The 21,497-nt window shown below is 43.4% G+C and overlaps 1 protein-coding gene across 7 annotated transcripts; it reads left to right on the top strand.

Annotated features, from left to right (window-relative positions):
• The first annotated feature begins 4,908 nt into the window (after positions 1–4,908).
• Positions 4,909–19,292, top strand: ZNF879 (zinc finger protein 879). 7 transcript variants are annotated; one of them, XM_042932852.1, is made up of 6 exons: positions 4,970–4,979; positions 6,190–6,257; positions 6,754–6,838; positions 10,302–10,428; positions 10,849–10,944; positions 17,135–19,292. In XM_042932852.1, exons 4-6 carry the CDS (start codon positions 10,395–10,397, stop codon positions 18,580–18,582), a joined length of 1,578 nt encoding a protein of 525 aa, XP_042788786.1. In that variant the 5' UTR covers positions 4,970–4,979; positions 6,190–6,257; positions 6,754–6,838; positions 10,302–10,394; the 3' UTR covers positions 18,583–19,292. The 7 variants fall into 7 exon arrangements, with proteins under 7 accessions (XP_042788781.1, XP_042788754.1, XP_042788764.1 ...); XM_042932847.1 differs by lacking the exon at positions 6,754–6,838 and having other exon boundaries at positions 4,909–4,979; XM_042932820.1 differs by lacking the exon at positions 6,754–6,838 and having other exon boundaries at positions 4,933–5,038.
• Positions 19,293–21,497: the final 2,205 nt, after the last annotated feature.

Below are 21,497 nucleotides of genomic sequence, written 5' to 3'. Positions count from 1 at the left end.
AGCTTTAGCCATCTGAGCAGGTGGCTTTGACTTATTCCATCTGCCAGAAAAACAAGTGAGATCCAACTTCTTTTATAACCAGTAAAACAGAAGCTTGAAAATCTCTGTTTACGTCTGTCTGCATGTTTATGTGTGTCTCTATATGTGTGTTGTAGATGTGCGGTATTTTCTACCTCTAGATGATATTATTAAAGTTAATTTGTGTTAGACTTGTCTTTTAATGATTTAAATACATAACCACTGACATAAACTTACTAGTCATAAAAAACTCTCAAAAATATAATAGAAACTAATGCACAGGAATTTCAGGTTCATGTGATCTGGGAAAAGTATTTGGTGTTAAAGCTAGTTTCAGTTTGTTGGTTTATTCAAAACAGGTATGTCTTTTGGTTATCAACATTAAATACAAAACTTTTATTGCACCTGAGTGTACTAACCAAATAATTTATTTCTTATAAGATCTTTCAGCAAGAAAAATAGTTGTGGGGGTAATGGCTGACTTTGTCTAATGTTTTTTTTTTTTAATTTTTTTGATGTTTATTTTTGAGAAAGAGAGAGACAGAGTGAAAGTGGGGGAGGGGCAGAGAGAGAGAGAGAGAGAGAGAGAGAGAGAGAGACACAGAATCCGAAGCAGGCTCCAGGCTCTGAGCAAGCTGTCAGCACAGAGCCCAACATGGGGCTTGAATTCAAGAACTGTGAGATCATGACCTGAGCCAATGTTGGAAACTCAACAGACTGAGGTGCCCCTGCAAATTTTTATTGTGAATGAATGTTGAATTCCATGACACTTTTGCATCTATGTATAGGACTTTGTGATTTTTTTCCCCTTTGATCTTTTAAGATGGGCGATTACATTAATTGGTTTTTCCCCAGGTGTTCTTTTTCTGAAATTCAGGTTTTTTGAAGCACAAGTTACCTATAGTAAAATACACCCTTTTTAGATATACAGTGTGTTGATTTTTTGGCAAATACATAATCACGTCACTATTAGAAAAATAGGGGTGCCTGGGTGGCTCAGTCAGTTAAGCCTCCAACTCTGTCTCAGCTCAGGTGATGATCTCATGGTTCATGAGTTTGAGTGCTGCATCAGCTCTGTGTTGATAGCATGGAGCCTGCTTGGAATTCTCTCACTCTCTTTCTCTCTCTGCTCCTACCCCACTCATGCTCTCTCTCTCTCAAAATAAACTTTAAAAAAAAGCTATAGAACATTCACATCACCATAAAAAGTTTTCTTGTGCTTCTTTACAGTCATTCCTTTCCTCCTACTACTCCCTACATGAGGGAGCAACTGATTTGACTTCTGTCCCTTACAGTTTTGCCTTTTCTTGTATACTATGTTTAAAGGAACACACAAGGGGCGCCTGGGTGGCTCAGCCAGTAGAGCATGCTACTGACTCTCGATCTTGTAATTGTAAATTTAAGCCCCATGTTGGATGTAGAGATTAAAAATAAAATCACTTAAAAAAAAAGATTTCCCTAGATAGAAGATTGTGTTGGTTGCAAATAAAGGTAGTTGTACTTCTTCCTTACCAATCTAGGTGTTTTTCTTTCTTTTTCTTGCCTTATAGCACAGACTAGCATCTTCACTAAAATAATGAATAGAAGCGAACATCCCTGCATTTTTCCTGAACTTAGAGGAAAAAACATTTCCACTTTTACCACCAAGTAGGATATTAACTGCAAAACCTACCACTAAATAGCCTACTGCCAACAGATGAAAAAGCACCATTGTGTTTTTAGTTTGACGAAGAGTTTTAAATCAGGAATGGATATTGGATTTTGCAAATGCCTTTTTTGTGCCTTGACCTGAAAACCGTCAAAGCAGTAAGCTTAGACAATCGTACCAATGTCCTTTGTCGCCTCCTGTCTTGTGTCTAGAAAATATTATTTCATATATTTTGCCTGTGTTTGTTATTGTTGCTGTTTTTTTTTTTTTTTCAGGCAGAAGGGTAAGTCCAGTCTTTTTTGCTGTGTCTTAGCCAGAAGCAGAAGTGCAGATTTTTACAGCACTGGATGCATTTCAATCCACTGAAGTTTTTACCCTTTTTGATGTTCAAATTGTTCCACTTTGTCCAGCAGAATCCCTGCAAGGTTGGCTCTTGTGTCCTTCTGATATGACCCAATCATCTCAGATAGCTTCCCTGCTTTCAGGCACCAAACTTCCCTTGGGTATTCCCTGCCTTGTCCTTGTAATCAGCTGTTTCTCTAAAGGAACCCTTTCCCATTAAATGCTAATTTAGAGTCCATAATTTATTTTATTGCCATTGGATTGTTATTCTAGGCCTTGCAGTAGATAGAGATAGGAAAAAAAAATTGGGGGGAGGGGAGGGCAGGGAAGAACCACAATGTGACTCTTGTTATTTTCAATTCATATGTTAGACAACAGGTTTTTCCACTTAACTTTTTTGAAATAATGTTTTTTAATTCTTTTTTAAAAATGTTTATTTATTTTGAGGGAGAGAGACAGAGTGTGAGTAGGGGAGGGGCAGAGAGAGAGAGGGAGGCACAAAATCCGAAGAAGACTCCAGGCTCCGACTGTCAGCACAGAGCCCAATGTGGGGCTCGAACTCGCCAACTGCAAGATCATGACCTGAGCCGAAGTCAGACGTTTAACTTACTGAGCCACCCAGGCGCCCTGGTGTTTTTTAAATTCTTAATTAGATTGTTGTGTGGCTGCAGGCCCCGGTCAGGATAGCGGAATGGGACCCACAGCCCTGCTCTCTGTCAGCCAGCTCAGGAAGTTTCTTCCTTCCCCACGCATCTAGCCTGTGTCCCAAGCCTCGGCACCAGCCTCTTCTCTGAGTGGAGATGTAGACCCAGGGTGCCAGGATGCTCTAGGTGGGGAGGAAAGCGGGGCTTGCACGAAGCCACTTTGTTCCCCAGGGTATGAGCCCCACTCACCAGCACTGCCCGAACCTTCGGGCCCAGTGAACTTTCGGTTTTTGGAGTCTGGGACCTGACACCTTGGGAGATAATGCTGGCTCAGCGTTGAGTGTCTTGGGGAGAGTGAAAACATCCACCAAAAGGAGGGCTTTTCTACCAGGACCCAAGGCACCAGTGGCCCAGACCACAGACCTCTGTTCAGAGAGACATTGGCCAAAGATAGAATCACCACTTTAGCTGTTGGCTGCTTAACTTCCAAACCGTCAAGTACATTTTTTGCTGTATCTCTTGGAGTAGTGTTACTGCCCACACACTTATCTACTGGTATTGACAAGGAGACTCAGAACTGAAATTCAGAAATCTACTTTACTGTATTTCATTTTCTATCATCATGTATTATGTGAGAACCTGTACCTTCATGATGTGGAAAGTGTGGTTGCCCAGGAGAGATACTTACCAGGTCTCTGCAAAGCTAAAAATAGGATTGTGAGTAAGGGCTGGATAAGGTATGCTGACGACTCTCCTGCAGAAGTCTGATACATATTTTCCCCTTAATTGTAAATCTAAATTCCCTCTTGCAGGGAAGACATACTGTAGATCACTTTGCTTTTTCCAACAACATAAGTTATTTTTCATTTTGAAATTAAAGCATTTTATAATATGATTGCATGGTGAAAGACAATGTAACAGACAAAATCTTGCATTTTAAGACAACTATCCAACTATATTTCTGTTAAACTGAATATACAATTATTGTTCCCCAGGTGATCAACTTTTGTGTACAATTTCATGTTAACAAGACAGTGAAAAGACAACTTTGTGAGGATCTGATTACAAAAATAAATCAAATAATTTACATTTAAAAAAGAATATTGACTTAAACGAATATAGTTTAAGATTACTCTGTGGCTAGTTAGGAAGTCATATATCATGTTTCCATTTGTCTGGTAGTCTCTATTAAATATTTAACACATATATTTAAACATTTAAAAACATTTATGTCTGAAGTTACCTGGTATCTGTGTCATTCCCTTGAAAAAGACAAGAACCAGGGCACCTGGGTGGCTCAGTCGGTTAAGCATCCGACTTTGGCTCAGGTAATGATTTCACAGCTTGTGGGTTTGAGCCCCACATCGGGCTCTGTGCTGACAGCTCAGAGCCTGGAGCCTGCTTTAAATTCTGTGTCTCTCTCTCCCTGCCCCTCCTCCGCTCACATTCTGTCTCTCTCTCTCAAAAATAAATATTTTAAAAAACTGAAAAAAAAAATCTTTTTTAGGTTGTGAAATTTAGACATAACTTTTTTAAAATTCAAAAGTTTGTAAAATGGATTTTCACAGTTAAGAACAACAGACCCCAATAATTACACAGCGACAGCTAACAGACAAGATGGGGTCCCTCATTTTCTGGGGAAAAAACTAGACTTTTAATCAGGCCGAATGATGAAGAGAAAACCAGTGGGCACAGCCTGAGGTGACAAGGCTGTACAAAATTCAGCAATATTCGCAGGAAAGACCCCTGCCACGCATCTTATCATGTTCTTCAACGGGCTGCCACATCCTGAAGCTGCTCAGAAAAGCGAGTTGTATCCTGCTTGTCACTCTGCTCCTGAAGTGGCAGTTTGGGACCTGGGTCTGACCAGCCTTGATAAGGGCAGAGAACTTGGAGAGTACTTTCAGTTTGTAGACCAAGACTGAGACTCCCGGGTTTGCAAACTGTATGGTAATAAAGCTACCCTCGCCTCTAACCAAATCTTTGCATTCCAGGAACCAAGAACAAGCAGCAGCGAGCGGCTAATTTTCCACATTTTTAAAATACATACCCACTTTTTCCCAAAAGGGTGCCAGAGAACACAAGCGGTTAGCGATGCAGAAAGATGTGGCTTCAGCTTTCGTAGGCTCCCAGAAAAACTATCTTCAGCCTTACGACTATTGGTCCTTTCCGGACACCGTAGATCGGCAGGCTGTGATGATGTCTGGGAAATGTAGTTCGAAAGGAAAGCACTGCGGTTAAGGCGAGGTACCCCTTTGCTCTCTCCTGCGCAGGCGCGATTGTGCCCGGCGGCCTGGCGGCGGCGGCGAAAAATGTCCCCAGGCTAGGTATTCTGCTTGTCTCCAGTGCGGTCGGCCGCTTGGAGTCCCCGTCGCGGCGGGCTCAGGTAGTGGCTGCCGGTGAGAGCTGGCCCGGGGTGTACAGCTCTTGAGGCGGGGCCAGGGCTGAGGGCCGGCCGTGGCGGGAGTCCCAGACGAGTCCCGGCTCCGGGCGTCTGAGCCGCGGCGGCCTCGGCAGGTGAACGCGGCCCGGAGAGGAGGCGTTGCCCGGGGAGGTCTCCACTCGCGTGTCTTCCCACCCCGGGAAATCGGAGCTGTCACTGCCTGAGCTGCAGCCTCGGGCAAGGCTCCTGGAGAAGTGGCCCCAGAACCGAGATTGCGGGAAGCTGTGCTCTGTTTCAGGGTCCGTGAACCCTGGGGCTGGTTTTGCTGGTAGCGCTGGCCTCGGTCTCCCCCGCCCCCATCTCACCCCGAGTTTAAACTTTATTTTGTGTTTATCAGTTTTTGCCATCTATGCTTGTTTGGCACTTTTCCCAGAGGGAATCCTCTGGTGATTTGACTGTTCCGTTTTTCGTTGTTGTTTAGATTAATTTTGACCTTTTGCTGAGTTCCTTCCCTTTTCTCTAAATTTTAAATTCATTTGTAGCTAGTGATGCTCTTTCTTTTGAGCCTTGTGGTGTTTTGGAGCCGGGAGAGGAAGGTGGATGGGTAATGTTTTCATTTATATTTAAGGAGGTTTGATAACTCTTCATAAAGGAAGCACAATTCCCAAGGAAGAGAAGAGAGGACTAATTTTTGCTTGGTTCTTCCTGAAAAGGACTCCAATTTCCTTCAAATGTTATGTGAAGAATTATTATAATTATCATATTATTGTACTTTGTTGTGCATGATGTATAGTTGTATGTTACATTAGATACAATATATTTATTATGATTACATTATTATAGCACAGCCCCAAAATATTTAAATGCAGATGTGGGGAATATTTATGTTATTTCTCATTAAATGAACATCTCAGGGAGCCCGGCATGACTGCCCTTTACTCTGTTCATGTGCTGGAAGTATGCTTGCTGCCTCTCCTGGTTTTGGTGGCCAGGCTCACGGACCCTCTAACTCAGGAATGCTTGGGCTTACTTGTTCCCTCTGGCTTCTCTCTGTAGGGTGCTCGGTGTGTGGAGATTTCTAATTTAGTCAGGCGTAAGGAGGGTGGGAGTATAGACAGGATGGAGAGACCTCACTGTTTCTTTCTCCATTTCAGGTGCCTTCTCCAGGAGGGGCGGCAGGAAGGGAGAAATGGCCACAAGGTTGCTGCCAGCCCATGTTCAGGTGAGTGGAGGCTTTTTTCTTGAACTGCCTTCCTGGTTCAGAGGTCATGATCACACTTACGCCATTGTTGAGGTTTACAAGGCAGTGAAGCCCACGGAGGGACCAGAGGGCCTGGTAGGGTAACTTTGGAAGGAAGGTGTTTTTCTAGTGTCAGCGGCCAGTCTCATTGTGAATTCCCCACTTAATCATTAAGTACTTGTTGATTAGGAATTGAATGGTGCGGAGGGACCAGAGGGCCTGGTAGGGTAACTTTGGAAGGAAGGTGTTTTTCTAGTGTCAGCACCAGTCTCATTGTGAGTTCCCCACTTAATCATTAAGTACTTGTTGATTAGGAATTGAATGGTGCCCCCAGTCCCAAGCCAATGACCCACACAGAGCTTTGTGAGGGATCTAGGTATGTGTTTTCCCTATGAAGGGTGGAAATTTGGGGAAGTCAGATAATTTTTTCAATAACATTAGGAATTCAAAGAGAAAATGCATGGGCTTTACCCTCCAGGCACTGAGGACCAATCAACTACAGCAGTCCTTGGTCCAGGTGATTTTCTAGGAAGTTCCAACGAAGAAGACCTCTGAATCAGCAGGTTGGTCAGGGATATGTTCTAGTACAGTTGACTCTTGAACAATGCAGGGGTTTAAGTGTTGCCTTGACCCAGCCCATCCTGGAGGGTCGCTGAAATTTCTTGGTCTTGTTTCAAGAAAGAATTCAAGGACAGATACACAGCACAGTTCATGAGTGACACAGCAGGAAAGTTTATTAAAGCAAAAAGTATATTCGTAAGATAAGAGCAGGAGAGCTCAAGAGGGAGCTTTGCATCCTGGGGTTTGGGTTTCTTTTTTTTTTTTTTATCATTTATTCATTTTTAAGAGACAGAGCGTGAGTGGGGGAGGGGCAGAGAGTGATGGAGACACAGAATCTGAAGCAGGCTCCAGGCTCTGAGCTGTCAGCACAGAGCCTGACGCAGGGCTGGAACCCATGAGCGGTGAGATCATGACCTGAGCGAAGTCAGTCACTTAACCTACCGAGCTACCCAGGCGCCCCTGGGTTTCTATCTTTATTTATAGTTGTTAACTAGGAATATTCTACTTGGGCCAGGAATGCAGGGTTTCAAGCTTTTTCTTCCTAATTTTCTTCCTAATTTGGCCATCCACATCTTGGGCCTGTCTGATTTGATCTGGCTTCTTGTGGAGTGCTGCCAGGACAGGCCTCTGACTTTCCTGATAGCTGGCAATGACTTCCTTGTTGCTGGCCTCCAGGTATCTGTTAGAACCTAACTAGCAGACTACTCTAACATAAGGGCTCAGTCTCTGACCCTTCCTGCACCCCCATTGCCACTACCCACCCCCTCCAAAATCTACATATAACTTTTAATTTAAGTTTTTCTTTAAATTCTAGTTAGTTAACCTATAGTGTAATATTGGTAGTACTACCTATAGTGTAGTATAGAGTAGAATGTAGTGATTCATCACTTACATATAACACCCAGTGTTCATCACAAGTTCCCTCCTATCACCTATGGCCTATCACCCATATAACCCATCCTCTGCCCACCTCCTCCATCAACCCTCAGTTTGTTCTCTGTAGTTAAAAGTCTCTTATGGTTTTCCTCCCTCTTTTTTCTCCCTTCCCCTATGTTCATCGGTTTTGTTTCTTAAATTCCACATGTGAGTGTAATCATGTTATTTGTCTTTCTCTGATTGACTTATTTCCCTTAGTATAATATACTCTAGTTCCATCCACATTGTTGCAAATGAGAAATCCACATACAACTTTTGACTCCTCCTCAAACCTTAACTACTAATAGCCTACTGTTGGCTGGAAGCCTTACCAATAACGGTTGATTAGCACATATTTTGTGTGGTGTATATATTATATGCTGTAGTCTTATAATCAAGTGAGTTAGAGAACTACTAAAGTAGTTAGTTAACATTAATAAATGTTATTAACACATTTATAAGGAAGAGAAAATACATTTACAATGCTGTATTGAAAAAAATATATATATATACGTGGACCTGCACAGTTCAAACCCAGGTTGTTCAAGGGTCAACTATATTGGGCGATTTGGGGCTTACAAGCAGGACTAGGCTCATATAGATGAGGAAAAGGAAAGAAAAACAGTAAAAGGAAAAGAAAGCACAACTAGACAGTGGTCTTGGGGAACAGATTCAGGGAAATGAGCCTTCCTTCCACAGTGTTTTCTTCCCTTCTTTGCCCTTTTGTGGCACTTAGGGAAATAGAATTATAAAAACATAATCACCTCCCAACCTCTTCACAAAGGCAGAAGAGAAAGAAAACACTTTTATTATTGAATAAGCATTTAGCCAGAATGTGATGTTCATCACAGACAATCCACCAAGGGGATTGCAAAGACAGAAGCCTCATTCATAGAGTTAAGTGGCTACAACCCAGTCTGGAAGTTCATCAGGTGACAAGTTAGACCCGTCTCCTCCCAGGAGACTGAGAGATCGGCACATTCAAGGAGATAGCTACCAGGTCCTTGAGGAAGCAGTCCTGAGTTGTGAGACTGGCAAGTGACTTATTTATTAAAGTTTATTTATTTGAGAAGGAGAGAGAGTGAGTGAGGGAGGGGCAGAGAGGGGGAGAGAGTCCCAAGCAGGCTCTGGACTGAGAGTGCCCAACACCAGGCTTGAACTCATGAACCATGAGATCATGAGCTGTTGAAAAGACCTTTAGTAGTGCCTCCATCCATAGTCCAGCATTTTCAGAGTTACAAAAGTGGAAACAACATAAGTAACCACTAGGAGATTAGTTAAGTAAATCGGTCCATCTATACAAATAAAAGATATTGAGTACGGGGCGCCTGGGTGGCTCAGTTGGCTGAGCGTCTGACTTCAGCTCAGGTCATGATCTCGTAGTTTGTGAGTTCAAGCCCCACATCGGGCTCTGTGCTGACAGCTCAGAGCCTGGAGCCTTCTTCGGATTCTGTGTCTCCCTCTCTCCATCCCTCACTAGTACTCTGTCTCTCTCTCTCAAAAATAAATAAAAGCATTAAAAAATAAAAAAAAAAAAGATATTGAGTGGGATACAGTTATATCTATAATATTTTTATTTAAACCTAGCGCCATATTAGCAAGTAGAAAGTTCTGAGAGGCATATATACATATATACAGAGAGAAGTTAGCAAAGCTTGTGTGTGGTAGTAGAAAGTTAGATGAACATTTCTTTTCCTTTTACTTATTGATGTTTTCTAATTCACTTTTAAAAGAAAAGACTTTTTTAAAGTTTATTTTGAGAGAGTGAGTGGGGGAGGGGCAGAGAGAGAGAGGGAGAGACAATCCCAAGTAGGCTCCACGCTGTCAGCCCAGAACCCATCATGGAGCTCGAACCCTTGAACCGTGAGATCATGACCTGAGCCAGAACCAAGAGTCGGAAGCTTAACCGACTGAGCCACCCAGGAACCCCCCCGCAAAAAGATTTTTTAATAGGAAAAGAAAGGGGTTTAAGAGAGGTGACTTGTGATACAGGTCAGCAAGAGAAAGGTAGAACAAAGGCTTCTGGGGCGGAGAGGGAGTGTCCCACCCGCAACCTTCTCACCTGGCTCTTATTGCAAGGTCCTGTAGTCCCCCATCCTGGGTCCTCTCCTAGCAAAGCTGTGCCTGTGAATGTCTGTGCCAGGACACAGAGAAGGCCTGAGGTGATGACAGAATCCAGGCTTACCTATTCCTCCCTGAGTGAGTTGCTGGAGCTTCCTTCTAAAGCCCGATTCTCAGGTCTGAGCTGTAAAATGGGCTTTTCATGTATCTATGATTGTGCATTTCCACATCTCAAGTTCTGTGTTTCTATTGTTGTGATTTTGTAGAATGATTTCAAGTGCTTCTCTTGTTCGGCCACTGTGCCTCATCTTCCCGGGGGCACAGTGCTTCCTTCACAGAAGGTATGTGATAGACATGTGCTTCGTCACTGAGAGGTGGTTGAGAAGTATTCGGCTCAAGATGCTCAGAACCCTGCATGGTGATCTTGCTGCTCAGTCATCCCATTGGGGTGATGGTCCCAGGTGAGCAGGAGTGGGTTTGCCATTACAGGAGTCTGTGACGTTCAGGGACGTTGCTGTGTTCTTCAGCCAGGACGAGTGGCTGCGCCTGGACTCTGCACAGAGAACCCTGTACCGGGAGGTGATGCTGGAGAACTACGGCACCCTGGTCTCGCTGGGTAAGAACTTGCCCTCGTGATGTAGAATCTTCCAGGGGAGCATCTTGGTGCCCTCTCCAAGGAGGACACTTGGAGGGTGTGACCAGGTTCAGCCCGCAGTTGCTGTCCCCTCCCACTGCCAAGAAAGGTGTTGGTTTGGTAGAGTAGATCACGGGCATTCTTTTTATGCTTTTGCGAGTCTTGTGCCCCAGACTCTGTTCCCCTGGGTCTCACAGGAGGTTCCAGTGTAGAAGAGTGCACGGCCGGCGCCCTGCTATTCTTCCTGAGACCATCTCCCGGCCGTCTTCTGTGGCAGGAATTTAAGGCCCTCTCAGAACAGCTGTCTCTCTGCCCTGGAGCCCGTGCAGCTGAATGTGGGTGCCAGGATGGCTGCTTATGTCTGCACTACAGACTCATTCTCTTCTCCTTGCTCACGAACAGGAATTCTCTTTTCCAAACCAAAGGTTATCTTCCAGTTACAGCAAGGGGAAGACCCCTGGATGGTGGAAAATGGAGTTTCTCAAGACCCACGTGTAGGTGAGTGACCGTGACTGGGAGATGGGCATAGCACTTTCTCACTGCCTGGGTGCTGCTGATCAGGGTGGAGCCTGTGCTCAGGAGACACTGACCAGGGCCCTCCTATGTGTGCCAGGCCAGGTGGGACATGCTGGGAAGGGCATGTCCTCTGTCTCTCTACCTTGTTGAGTCCTTGATTTGGAGGTTCGGAGGGAGAGCTGAAATCTCCCAAGGAGGGCCCCACTTGTCTCAGATGTCATTTGTAATTAAAAAAAATTTTTTTTTAATTTTATTCATTTTTTTGAGAGAGAGACCAACAGAGTGCGAGCAGGGGAGGGGCTGAGCCACCCAGGCACCCCTGTCCTTTGTAATTTGAATGCAGAATATGTGACAACACAGTATATCCTGCATAAAGGTTTGTGAGTCATGTCTTCCCCAGTTTTTCTTGCTTTTACTGGATTATTTTCCCTTTCTTTCTTTTCTTTCTTTCTTTCTTTCTTTCTTTCTTTCTTTCTTTCTTTCTTTCTCTTACTGTCTTTCTTTCTTTCTTTCTTTCTTTCTTTCTTTCTTTCTTTCTTTCTTTCTTATGTTTATTTACTTATTTTTGAGAGAGAGAAAGAACACAAGCAGGGAAGGGGCAGAGAGAGAGGGAGACACAATCCAAAGCAGGCTCCAAGCTGTCAGCACAGAGCTGGACACGGGGCTTGAACCCACAAACTGGGAGATCATGACCTGAACTGAAGTAGAACTCTTAACTGACTGAACCACCCAGGCACCCCTGGACTGATGATTTTCTTTTCTTTTTTTTTTTTTTGAGAGAGAGAACGTGTGTGCGTGAGTGGGGAAGGGCAGAGAGAGAGGGGGGATAGAGAATCTGAAGCAGGCTCCAGGCTCTGAGCTGTCAGCACAGAGCCTGATGCGGGGCTTGAACTCACAAACTGTGAGATCATGACGTGAGCCGAAGTTGGACGTTCAACCGACTGAGCCACCCAGGCACCCCTGGACTGATTATTTTCTTATATTATCTTCTCTTTGTGTTTGAACAAACCTTCTATTGCTACAATACATCCCTCATTGTTCTATCTTGCATTTTTGTTTGATGTTATTGGTCTGCAACTTACTATATATGGTTCAGCTAAAAAGGAAAAGCAGATGTATGTGTATTTATATACTACATGAGAGAGAGAAAGCAGGGTAGCAAAATGGCGATAAATCAAATATAGGCAGAAGGTTTGCAGATACTCACTATGGCATTCTCCTAAATCTTTTGTGGGAAAATATTCAAAATACGATGTTTCAGCCCTGGTTGCTAGGATATGCCTCTCAGTCTCTAAAACTCCTGCGGGTTGCTGGGTCAGTAAACTCTTACTTGCTTTTCTGCTTTGTCTTTGTTTTTGTTATTGTTGTTGTTATGAGATGGTGTTTTGTTTTGTTTTGTTTTGTTTTGTTTGGTCTTTGTTTGCTTTTGTTCTGTTTTGTCTTTGATTCTAGCACCAGAGGGTGGGTCTCTCCTGTGCTCTGCTATTTATTCAGGATTTATTTCTCTCAGTGGCAGGACGCAGGTCTCCTGTGTCAGCTCAGTCTCATGTTTGCATTCATGAGCCTGGTCTTCAGATTTTCCCCTTTGGTTTGACTAGGCTATTTTCTTGAATAATGTTTTTAGAAAGGTTCGTGTGTGCCATATTTGTGTATATCTAAAATAAATCCTCTTATCTCTCCTGTGAGAATTATAGATCTGGAATTCTGGCACCAGTTTTTTCCTTCACACTTTGCTCTAGTGTAGAGCATTGAGTATTATTGATAAAAATCCTCCATTAGTTTGATTCTTTTCCCCCAATATTCTGTGTAGAAAACCGTTTTTTTCCCTGTTTTGGGGGTCTTCTGTCTAGAATATTATGGGATAGTCTCCTTATTTTTGGAATTTATAAGACTGATTAGGTTGTATGAAGGAGTTTTGTTTTAATATTGTTATTTGGCTTCACAGGGCCCTTAGCTTTGAAGAGCCAAGGCTACCCCGCTCCCCACCCCCCTACTTCAGGGATTTTTTTTTTTTCTACTACATACTAACATGTATTCTGCCACCTTTCACCAACAATTCAAGGAAGCTAACTGTAAGAATAATGATAAAATAGAAGTTCAGTCAGAACCTTAGAAAACAAATATGTTTGTGGTCAGGACAAGAATGGTAGCCAGGGAATGGTAGCCATGGGTGAGTTTCAAATTTGTCTCTGAGCTTTCTGGTTGGTAAAGAAATCACTAGTATCAAATTGACTGTGTTTGTCTTTTGCAAACATTAAAAAATTAGCTACTTATGGGGCGCCTGGGTGGCGCAGTCGGTTAAGCGTCCGACTTCAGCCAGGTCACCATCTCGCGGTCCGTGAGTTCGAGCCCCGCGTCAGGCTCTGGGCTGATGGCTCGGAGCCTGGAGCCTGTTTCCGATTCTGTGTCTCCCTCTCTCTCTGCCCCTCCCCTGTTCATGCTCTGCCTCTCTCTGTCCCAAACGTTTTTTATTTATTTTTGGGGCAGAGAGAGAGGGAGACACAGAATCGGAAACAGGCTCCAGGCTCCGAGCCATCAGCCCAGAGCCTGACGCGGGGCTCGAACTCACGGACCGCGAGATGGTGACCTGGCTGAAGTCGGACGCTTAACCGACTGCGCCACCCAGGCGCCCCGCTACTTTTAATTCATACAAGGTATACATGGTAATGTAAAAAAGAGGAGGAAAAAAAAAAAGGTGTTTGCCCTGAAATTTTGCCAGCCAACCATGATAAACTTTTGTTGGTGTTTTACTGTTTATCCTTCCAGGTTGTGAATATTTGTTTGAGTGTATTTGTGCATGAGGGAGAGAGACACAGAGAAAAAGAAAGAAACAGATTGTACATATTCTCGGGGCACCTGGGTGGCTCAGTCAGTTAAGCATATGACTTTGGCTCGGGTCATGATCTCACAGTTCGTGGGTTTGAGTCCTGCGTCTGGCTCTGTGCTGACAGCTCAGAGCCTGGAGCCTCCTTCAGATTCTGTGTCTCCCTCTCTCTCTGCCCCTCCCTGCCTTGCACTCTGTCTCTGTCTGTCTCTCTCTCAAAAATAAACATTAAAAAAAAAATTAAAAAAAAAAAGATTACGTGTATTCTCAAACTGTTTTAAATTGGGAATATCCTTCACTTATTCAGCCCTCATTAATTAGGGGCCCACCTGTTTGAAAGAACTCTGTTGTATTGGTAAGCCATATTTTATTAAATAATCTTTTGGAAATTTTAGTTTCTAGGTTTTTTTTCTGTTATGAAGATTGCTTTTATGGCTATAAAATACCAAGGTTTAATATGAGAAACAGAGAAATTGTCTAGAGGGTAAATAATTACAGCACAAAGGCATGAGTATTACTGGTAAAAGGGCAAGGAATGTGAATTGAAAATTCACCCAGGATTCTTTGAAAAACTGTTCAATTTTATTATAATCAATGAAATACAAACTAAAGCAACGAGATACCATTTCCCCCCTCATTATATTACCCCAGATTAAGAAATACATATCCAGTGTTTTCCTACTGCTCTGAATGACACTGGAGTCTTTAATGGGATTTAAATTTAAAATTAAAATTAAAAAAAAAATAAAAAAAATTAAGTTAAAAAAATTTGAAAACATGATGGCATCGACTTTCATTTGCTGACATGGAGAGAAGCCCACACATTTTTTTTATTTAATTTTTTTAATGTTTATTTATTTCTGAGAGAGAGAGCATGAGCAGGGGAGGGGTAGAGAGAGGGAGACACAGAATCTGAAGCAGGCTCCAGGCTCTGAGCTGTCAGCACAGAGCCGATGCAGGGCTTGAACCCACGAACTGTGAGATCATGGCCTGGGCTGAAGTCAGCTGCTTGACTGACCGAGCCACCCAGGTGTCCCCACAAATTTTTTTTTAAGTGAGGAGGGGGTAGGAGGCAATGTAGTTTCAACCATTTTTTATTTTTTAAGTAAAAGTGTTTTCTCATTTCCCCCCAAATTCTGGTGAGCAAAATTCCATATCTAGCAGTGATTATATTTGTATGTTGTGTTTATGGGTGAACTCTATTTTTGTATTTATAGTTTTCTGTGTTTTCTTCAATTTTCTTACAATGATTATGTATCTTCTTTTTAGTTAAGAAAATAAAAGCTCTTTCATAAAATACAATTCATTCTTTTTGAAGCAATGATTCCACTGTATCCTAAGTGATCAAAAAGTGGACTGAAAATTATTCTCAAGCATGTACTCCTCTTCCAGTATGCCCCATATCGTTATATGGCACCAGTCTCCATTGAGCTGCCCATGCCAGGAGCAAGATGTCATCCTTGAGTCCTCTCTTTCACTTACTGTGTACATCCTATTTATAGGTTGAAGACACTTGTCATCTCTGCCTTCAGAACATCACGAATGTGCCCACCTCCCCCCACTGTGCCAGTGCACATCCATCCAGTCTCCTAAGTGAACTGCTCTTCATCTGCCCTTGTTTCTCCTGACCCCCAATTACAATCCATTTGTCACACAACCATCGAGGTCCTTTTTATTTAAAAAAAGAAAAAAAAATTTTAATGTTTATTTATTTTTGAGAGAGACAGAGTATGAACAGGATGGTGGCAGAGAGAGAGGGAGGTACAGAATCCAAAGCGGGCTCCAGGCTCTGAGCTGTCAGCACAGACCCTGACTCGGGGCTCGAACCCAGGAACCTTGAGATCTGACCTGAGCCAAAGTCAGACGCTTAACCGACTGAGCCACTCAGGCACCCTGTATTCCTTTTTAAACAAAACTGCCACATCCCCCAACCCCCAGCGATCCTCAGAAGAAATTTCACATGTGTTCGTATATCTTACAAGACCTACGTGGTATGGCTCCTGCCTACCTCTTTCCTCACCTCGTTACACTGTCTTCTTGTTCCCTTTTGCTTAGGCCACAATGGACTTGTCTAGGCTCCTCCAACATTCAGAGCTTACTCTTGCCTTAGGGCTTTGGGCTAGCTGTTCTTCCTGACTAGAATCATCTTTATACCCACATTTTTACATGGCCAGCTCTTATTATTTAGATCTCTTTTTTTCAATGTTTATTTATTTTGAGAGAGAGTGTGAACAGGGGAGGGACAGAGAGGGAAAGAGAGAATCCCAAGCAGGCTCCACGCTGTCAGCACAGAGCCTGACACGAGGCTTCATCTCACGAACTGTGAGATCATAACCTGAGCCGAAATCAAGTCAGATTCTTAACTGACTGAGCCACCCAGGCGTCCCTAGATATCATCTTTAATTTTACTTCTTGTCATACAGCTTGTTTGCTCTTACTGCACATCACCTTGTTTTTGTTTGTTTTCTTAGTTCTCATCATCCCTAGTTTATTTGATCAGTTGGTCATTGTCAATATCCCGCTGCTAGAATGTACACCTTGTGAAAACTTAATTCTTGCCTGATATGTACCCCGTAATCCCGATCTTGATCTTTGCATGGTGGGCACTAAGTAAATACTCCTTGAGTGAGTACATGTCCATCATAACACCATAAATAGCCCTCAGATGAGTTCCAAAACAGCACTGATGGAGGCCCTGTGTTTCAAAGAGCTTTTTATGGCCAATGGCTCTTCTAGTTTTTACTTCTAGCCCCTCTGCAGTTTTCTTGTGGACTTACCTCAAGGGTGGTGGTGGCTGCTGTGGGAGAGGAAGCTGAGGAATAAATAACACAACCTGCTGCACTCACAAGTGCCCTGTGCCCTGCCAACCTGAGCTTTGTTACTAAAGCAGCCTGGCTCCTTTTGTTGGAGGGGCTTCTCTGAGTTCTTCAGCTCACCTACATGCAGGTGTCCTCAGACCCTCTGCACTCAGGCATGTCTCCCACCCTGCTTCTTTCTCTTGCCTTTATTTCTCTCTACCCTTTCCTAAGAATCCAAGGGCGTACTTGTTAGCAATCGTTGTATATGTATTTAAAAATTTTTTAATGTTTATTTTTGAGAGACAGAGGGTGGGTGGGGGAGGAGCAGAGAGAGAGAAGGAGACACAGATCCAAAACAGGCTCCAGGCTCCGAGCTGTCAACACAGAGCCCAATGCGGGGCTTGAACCCATGAGCCATGAGATCATGACCTGAGCTGAAGTTGGATGCTCAACCGACCAAGCCACCCAGGTGCCCCTATCCTTGTATATTTTGATAGCACCTTTCTTTATCCTCCGTGCAAGGGAGACTTACCCGTTTTGTTTATTTTAGGATGGGAGAGCTTGTTTGAAACTGCAGTTTCTGAAGAAGACAATCAGGAAGTAATGAATAAACTCCTAGGTGACGGTCCGTTTGACTTCAAGTTGGGGAAAACCTACGTAAACGAGGACAAGCTAGAGAAGCAGCAAGGCAAAAAGAACAAACCTTTCAGGAAAGTTTTAGTTACTATCAAGAATACGTACCTTAGGGAGAAGAGCTTTATGGGTATTGAGCTAGGGAAAAATCTCAGTCTAAAGTCATCCCTTGTTAGAAAACCCAGACTCGTTTCCAGGGGAAGGAAACCCCATTCACAGCAGTATTCCATTCTGTTTAAACAACTGGGAGTCAACACGGTTCGCAAATGTTACAAATGTAACATCTGTGGGAAAATCTTCCTCCACAGTTCTTCCCTGAGTAAACACCAGAGAATCCACACTGGAGAGAAGCTCTATAAATGCAAGGAATGTCGTAAAGCTTTCAGCCAAAGCTCGTCTCTCACTCAGCACCTTAGAGTTCACACAGGAGAGAAACCTTACATATGCAGTGAATGTGGGAAAGCCTTCAGTTTCACCACCTCTCTCATTGGACATCAGAGAATGCACACTGGAGAGAGACCCTATAAATGCAATGAGTGTGGCAAGACATTTAAAGGAAGTTCATCCCTGAATAATCACCAACGGATTCATACTGGAGAAAAGCCCTATAAATGTAATGAATGTGGGAGAGCCTTTAGCCAGTGCTCCTCTCTGATTCAACATCACAGGATTCACACTGGAGAGAAACCTTATGAATGTAGTCAGTGTGGGAAAGCCTTTACCTCAATATCGCGGCTAAGTAGACACCATAGAATTCATACTGGAGAGAAACCCTTTAATTGTAACGAGTGTGGGAAAGTATTCAGTTACCACTCAGCTCTTATTATACATCAGAGAATTCACACTGGTGAGAAACCTTATGCATGTAAAGAATGTGGGAAAGCCTTCAGCCAAAGCTCTGCTCTGATACAGCATCAAAGAATTCATACAGGAGAAAAACCCTACAAATGCAACGAATGTGGGAAGGCTTTCTCCTGGATTTCACGGCTTAATATACACAACAGAATCCACACCGGAGAGAAACCGTACAATTGTAAAGAATGTGGAAAAGCCTTCAGTTCCCACTCAGCAGTTAACACTCATCGAAAAATTCATACTGGAGAGAAACCTTATAAATGTAATGACTGTGAAAAAGCCTTCAACCAAAGCTCAGCTCTCATTCAGCACCAGAGAATTCATACTGGAGAGAAACCATTTAACTGTAAAGTATGTGGGAAAGCCTTCAGACAGAGTTCCTCCCTCATGACACACATGAGGATTCATACAGGAGAGAAGCCTTATAAATGTAAAGAATGTGGTAAGGCTTTTAGTCAGAGCTCATCCCTTACCAATCACCAGAGGACTCACACTGGAGAGAAACTATAAATAAAACGCATGTGGAAAATCTTCCAACTGAAGTTCATTTCATACTAAATTTCAAAAACTTCATCCTGGGCAGAAAGTGATGAAGGGTAGTTGATTGTGAGTTAAACTTCAGAATTTAGACCACCTCAAATGAGACTTCATGATGCAGGTAACCTTAGGTATATTAGGAAAGCTTCTATAAAGTGTTATCCCCCCCCCCCATAGCTTTTCAAGTAGAGAGTTTGTAAGGTTCTTTTCTCTTCTTCCTGGGGATATTGTGACGAGAGCCCCCCCCAGCTTTCGCAAGCATCACAGGGAAGCATGTTGATTTATGTTGAAGTGCAGCCATAAAATCCAGACTTTAGATTATGGAGGAATCTATTTTTTGAAACATTTAAGTGTTATGCAAGCCAGTTATGCTCAGAAGAATGTTTTGGAGAAGAAATGTAAGCAGGTGACCTGTACTACCTCATTGTCGCTAAAATGTGTTTTTTAATAGTTTCAAAGAAAATTCTGTACTTGGTCGTTGTGGAAACTTTTGTGTTGCTTCTTTTCTGCTTTCCAGGCCATTTACCTGAAAAGAAAATCACTCTGTAAACTCTGTGGGCACACAGTCCTGTGAGTTTTCTCCCTATTTGTTCCGAACTCTGAAGCAGATCTAAAATCATTTTATTTTAAATCACAAAATGCATGGTATTTCACTTGGTTTTATCCGAAAGTGATTACCTGAATTAAAGGTTATTCAGACAACTACTGCTTTTGCAAGTTAATCTACTGATAAATGTTAACAGTTATCTGAAAATGTAGCCATAGGAACATGACCCTGGGCTCCCAGGCTGTGCCTGCTTCATAGAGCTCTTGGTTACCACCCACCAGGAAGGCCCTGTCACTGTCCATCCCACCTGGAGGTAAAATGAACCAGGTAATTTTGACTCCCTCCCACACTTCGAGGGCCACTAGACAAAATTTCAGGCTCTAAGTTCAGTAAATGGACCATTAATGCCCTTCAACAAGTTAGCATGTTTCAGCATTTCTAAAATGTGAGTAATAATTCCAATTAGCAACATTGTCTGGTGTTATCAGGAGTTGGCAAGCACTTAAGGACTGAAACACCTATTTTGTTTAAAAGAAAGAAAAAAAAAGAGACAAGTAAGGACAAGTTTCTTTCTCTTTGTCAAAGACTTAAAAAAAAAAAATAACACCTCAGGAAAGGTACTATTGGGGCTGGAGACTGAGCTAAAGCAAACCTTGAATTCAACTTGTGCTTCCTGGGACCGACTAATCAGTCTTATTTTTTCAGACTTAGGAGGAGCAGACTTTTCTGGGTCATTTAATCCTTCACTGCAGTGCCCCTTTGCCTACAACTATTCTTTTACATTCTCTAATTTCTGGATGTTTTATGCTTGTAGTGATGTCTCTGGTACTTTGTCTCACAGGATCCCCCTTAGGATCTCTTGTAGGGCTGGTTTAGTGGTGACAAATTCCCTCAGTTTTTGTTTGTTTGGGAAGACCTTTATCTTTCCTTCTATTCTAAATGACAGACTTGCTGGATAAAGGATTCTCGGCTGCATATTTTTTCTGTTTAGTACACACATGAAGATCTCATGCCAATCCTTTCTGGCCTGCCAAGTTTCAAAAGAGAGATCAGTCACGAGTCTTATAGGTCTCCCTTTATATGTGAGGGCACGTTTATCCCTTGCTGCTTTCACAATTTTCTCTTTATCCTTGTATTTTGCCAGCTTCACTATGATATGTCGTGCAGAAGATCGATTCAAGTTACGTCTGAAGGGAGTTCTCTGTGCCTCTTGGATTTCAATGCCTTTTTCCTTCCCCAGTTGAGGGAAGTTCTCAGCTATAGTTTCTTCAAGTACCCCTTCAGCACCTTTCCCTCTCTCTTCCTCCTCTGGGATACCAATTATGCGTATATTATTTCTTTTTAGTGTATCACTTAGTTCTCTAATTTTCCCCTCATACTCCTGGATTTTTTTATCTTTTTCTCAGCTTCCTCTTTTTCCATAACTTTATCTTCTAGTTCACCTATTCTCTCCTCTGCCTCTTCAATCCGAGCCATCGTCGTTTCCATTTTGTTTTGCATTTCGTTTAAAGCGTTTTTCAGCTCCTCATGACTGTTCCTTAGTCCCTTGATCTCTGTAGCAAGAGATTCTCTGCTGTCCTGTATACTGTTTTCAAGCCCAGCGATTAATTTTATGACTATTATTCTAAATTCACTTTCTGTTACATTATTTAAATCCTTTTTGATCAGTTCATTAGCTGTTGTTATTTCCTGGAGATTCTTCTGAGGGGAATTCTTCTGTTTGGTCATTTTGGATAGTCCCTGGAGTGGTGAGGACCTGCAGGGCACTTCCCCTGTGCTGTGGTGTATAACTGGAGTTGGTGGGCGGGGCCGCAGTCAGACCTGATGTCTGCCCCCAGCCCACCGCTAGGGCCACAGCCAGACTGGTGTGTGCCTTCTCTTCCCCTCTCCTAGGGGCGGGATTCACTGTGGGGTTGGCGTGGCCCTCTGGGCTACTTGCACACTGCCAGGCTTGTGGTGCTGGGGATCTGGCGTATTAGCTGGGGTGGGTAGGCAAGGTGCACGGGGGCAGGAGGGGCAGGCTTAGCTCGCTTCTCCTTAGGTGATCCACTTCAGGAGGGGCCCTGTGGCAGCGGGAGGGAGTCAGACCCGCTGCCGGAGGTTTGGCTCCGCAGAAGCACAGCGTTGGGTGTTTGCGCGGAGTGAGCAAGTTCCCTGGCGGGAACCGGTTCCCTTTGGGATTTTGGCTGGGGGATGGGCGGGGGAGATGGCGCTAGCGAGCTCCTTTGTTTCCCACCAAACTGAGCTCTGTTGTCCAGGGGCTCAGCAGCTCTCCCTCCCTTTGTCCTCCAGCCTTCCCGCTTTCTGAGCAGAGCTGTTAACTTATGACCTCCCAGATGCT

This window comes from Panthera leo, chromosome A1 (genome assembly GCF_018350215.1).
Source record: "Panthera leo isolate Ple1 chromosome A1, P.leo_Ple1_pat1.1, whole genome shotgun sequence".
In the NCBI taxonomy this organism is placed as follows: Eukaryota; Metazoa; Chordata; class Mammalia; order Carnivora; family Felidae; genus Panthera; species Panthera leo.
This window is presented reverse-complemented; position numbering and strand designations above follow the sequence as displayed.

Bases quoted from the DNA above. Each gene is read 5' to 3' on its own strand.
- ZNF879 (XM_042932847.1), top strand. From the start codon at position 6,225: ATGGCCACAAGGTTGCTGCCAGCCCATGTTCAG. The intron at 10,429-10,848 runs GTAAGAACTTGC...GCTCACGAACAG, and splicing joins CGGCACCCTGGTCTCGCTGG to GAATTCTCTTTTCCAAACCA. The intron at 10,945-17,134 runs GTGAGTGACCGT...TGTTTATTTTAG, and splicing joins TTCTCAAGACCCACGTGTAG to GATGGGAGAGCTTGTTTGAA.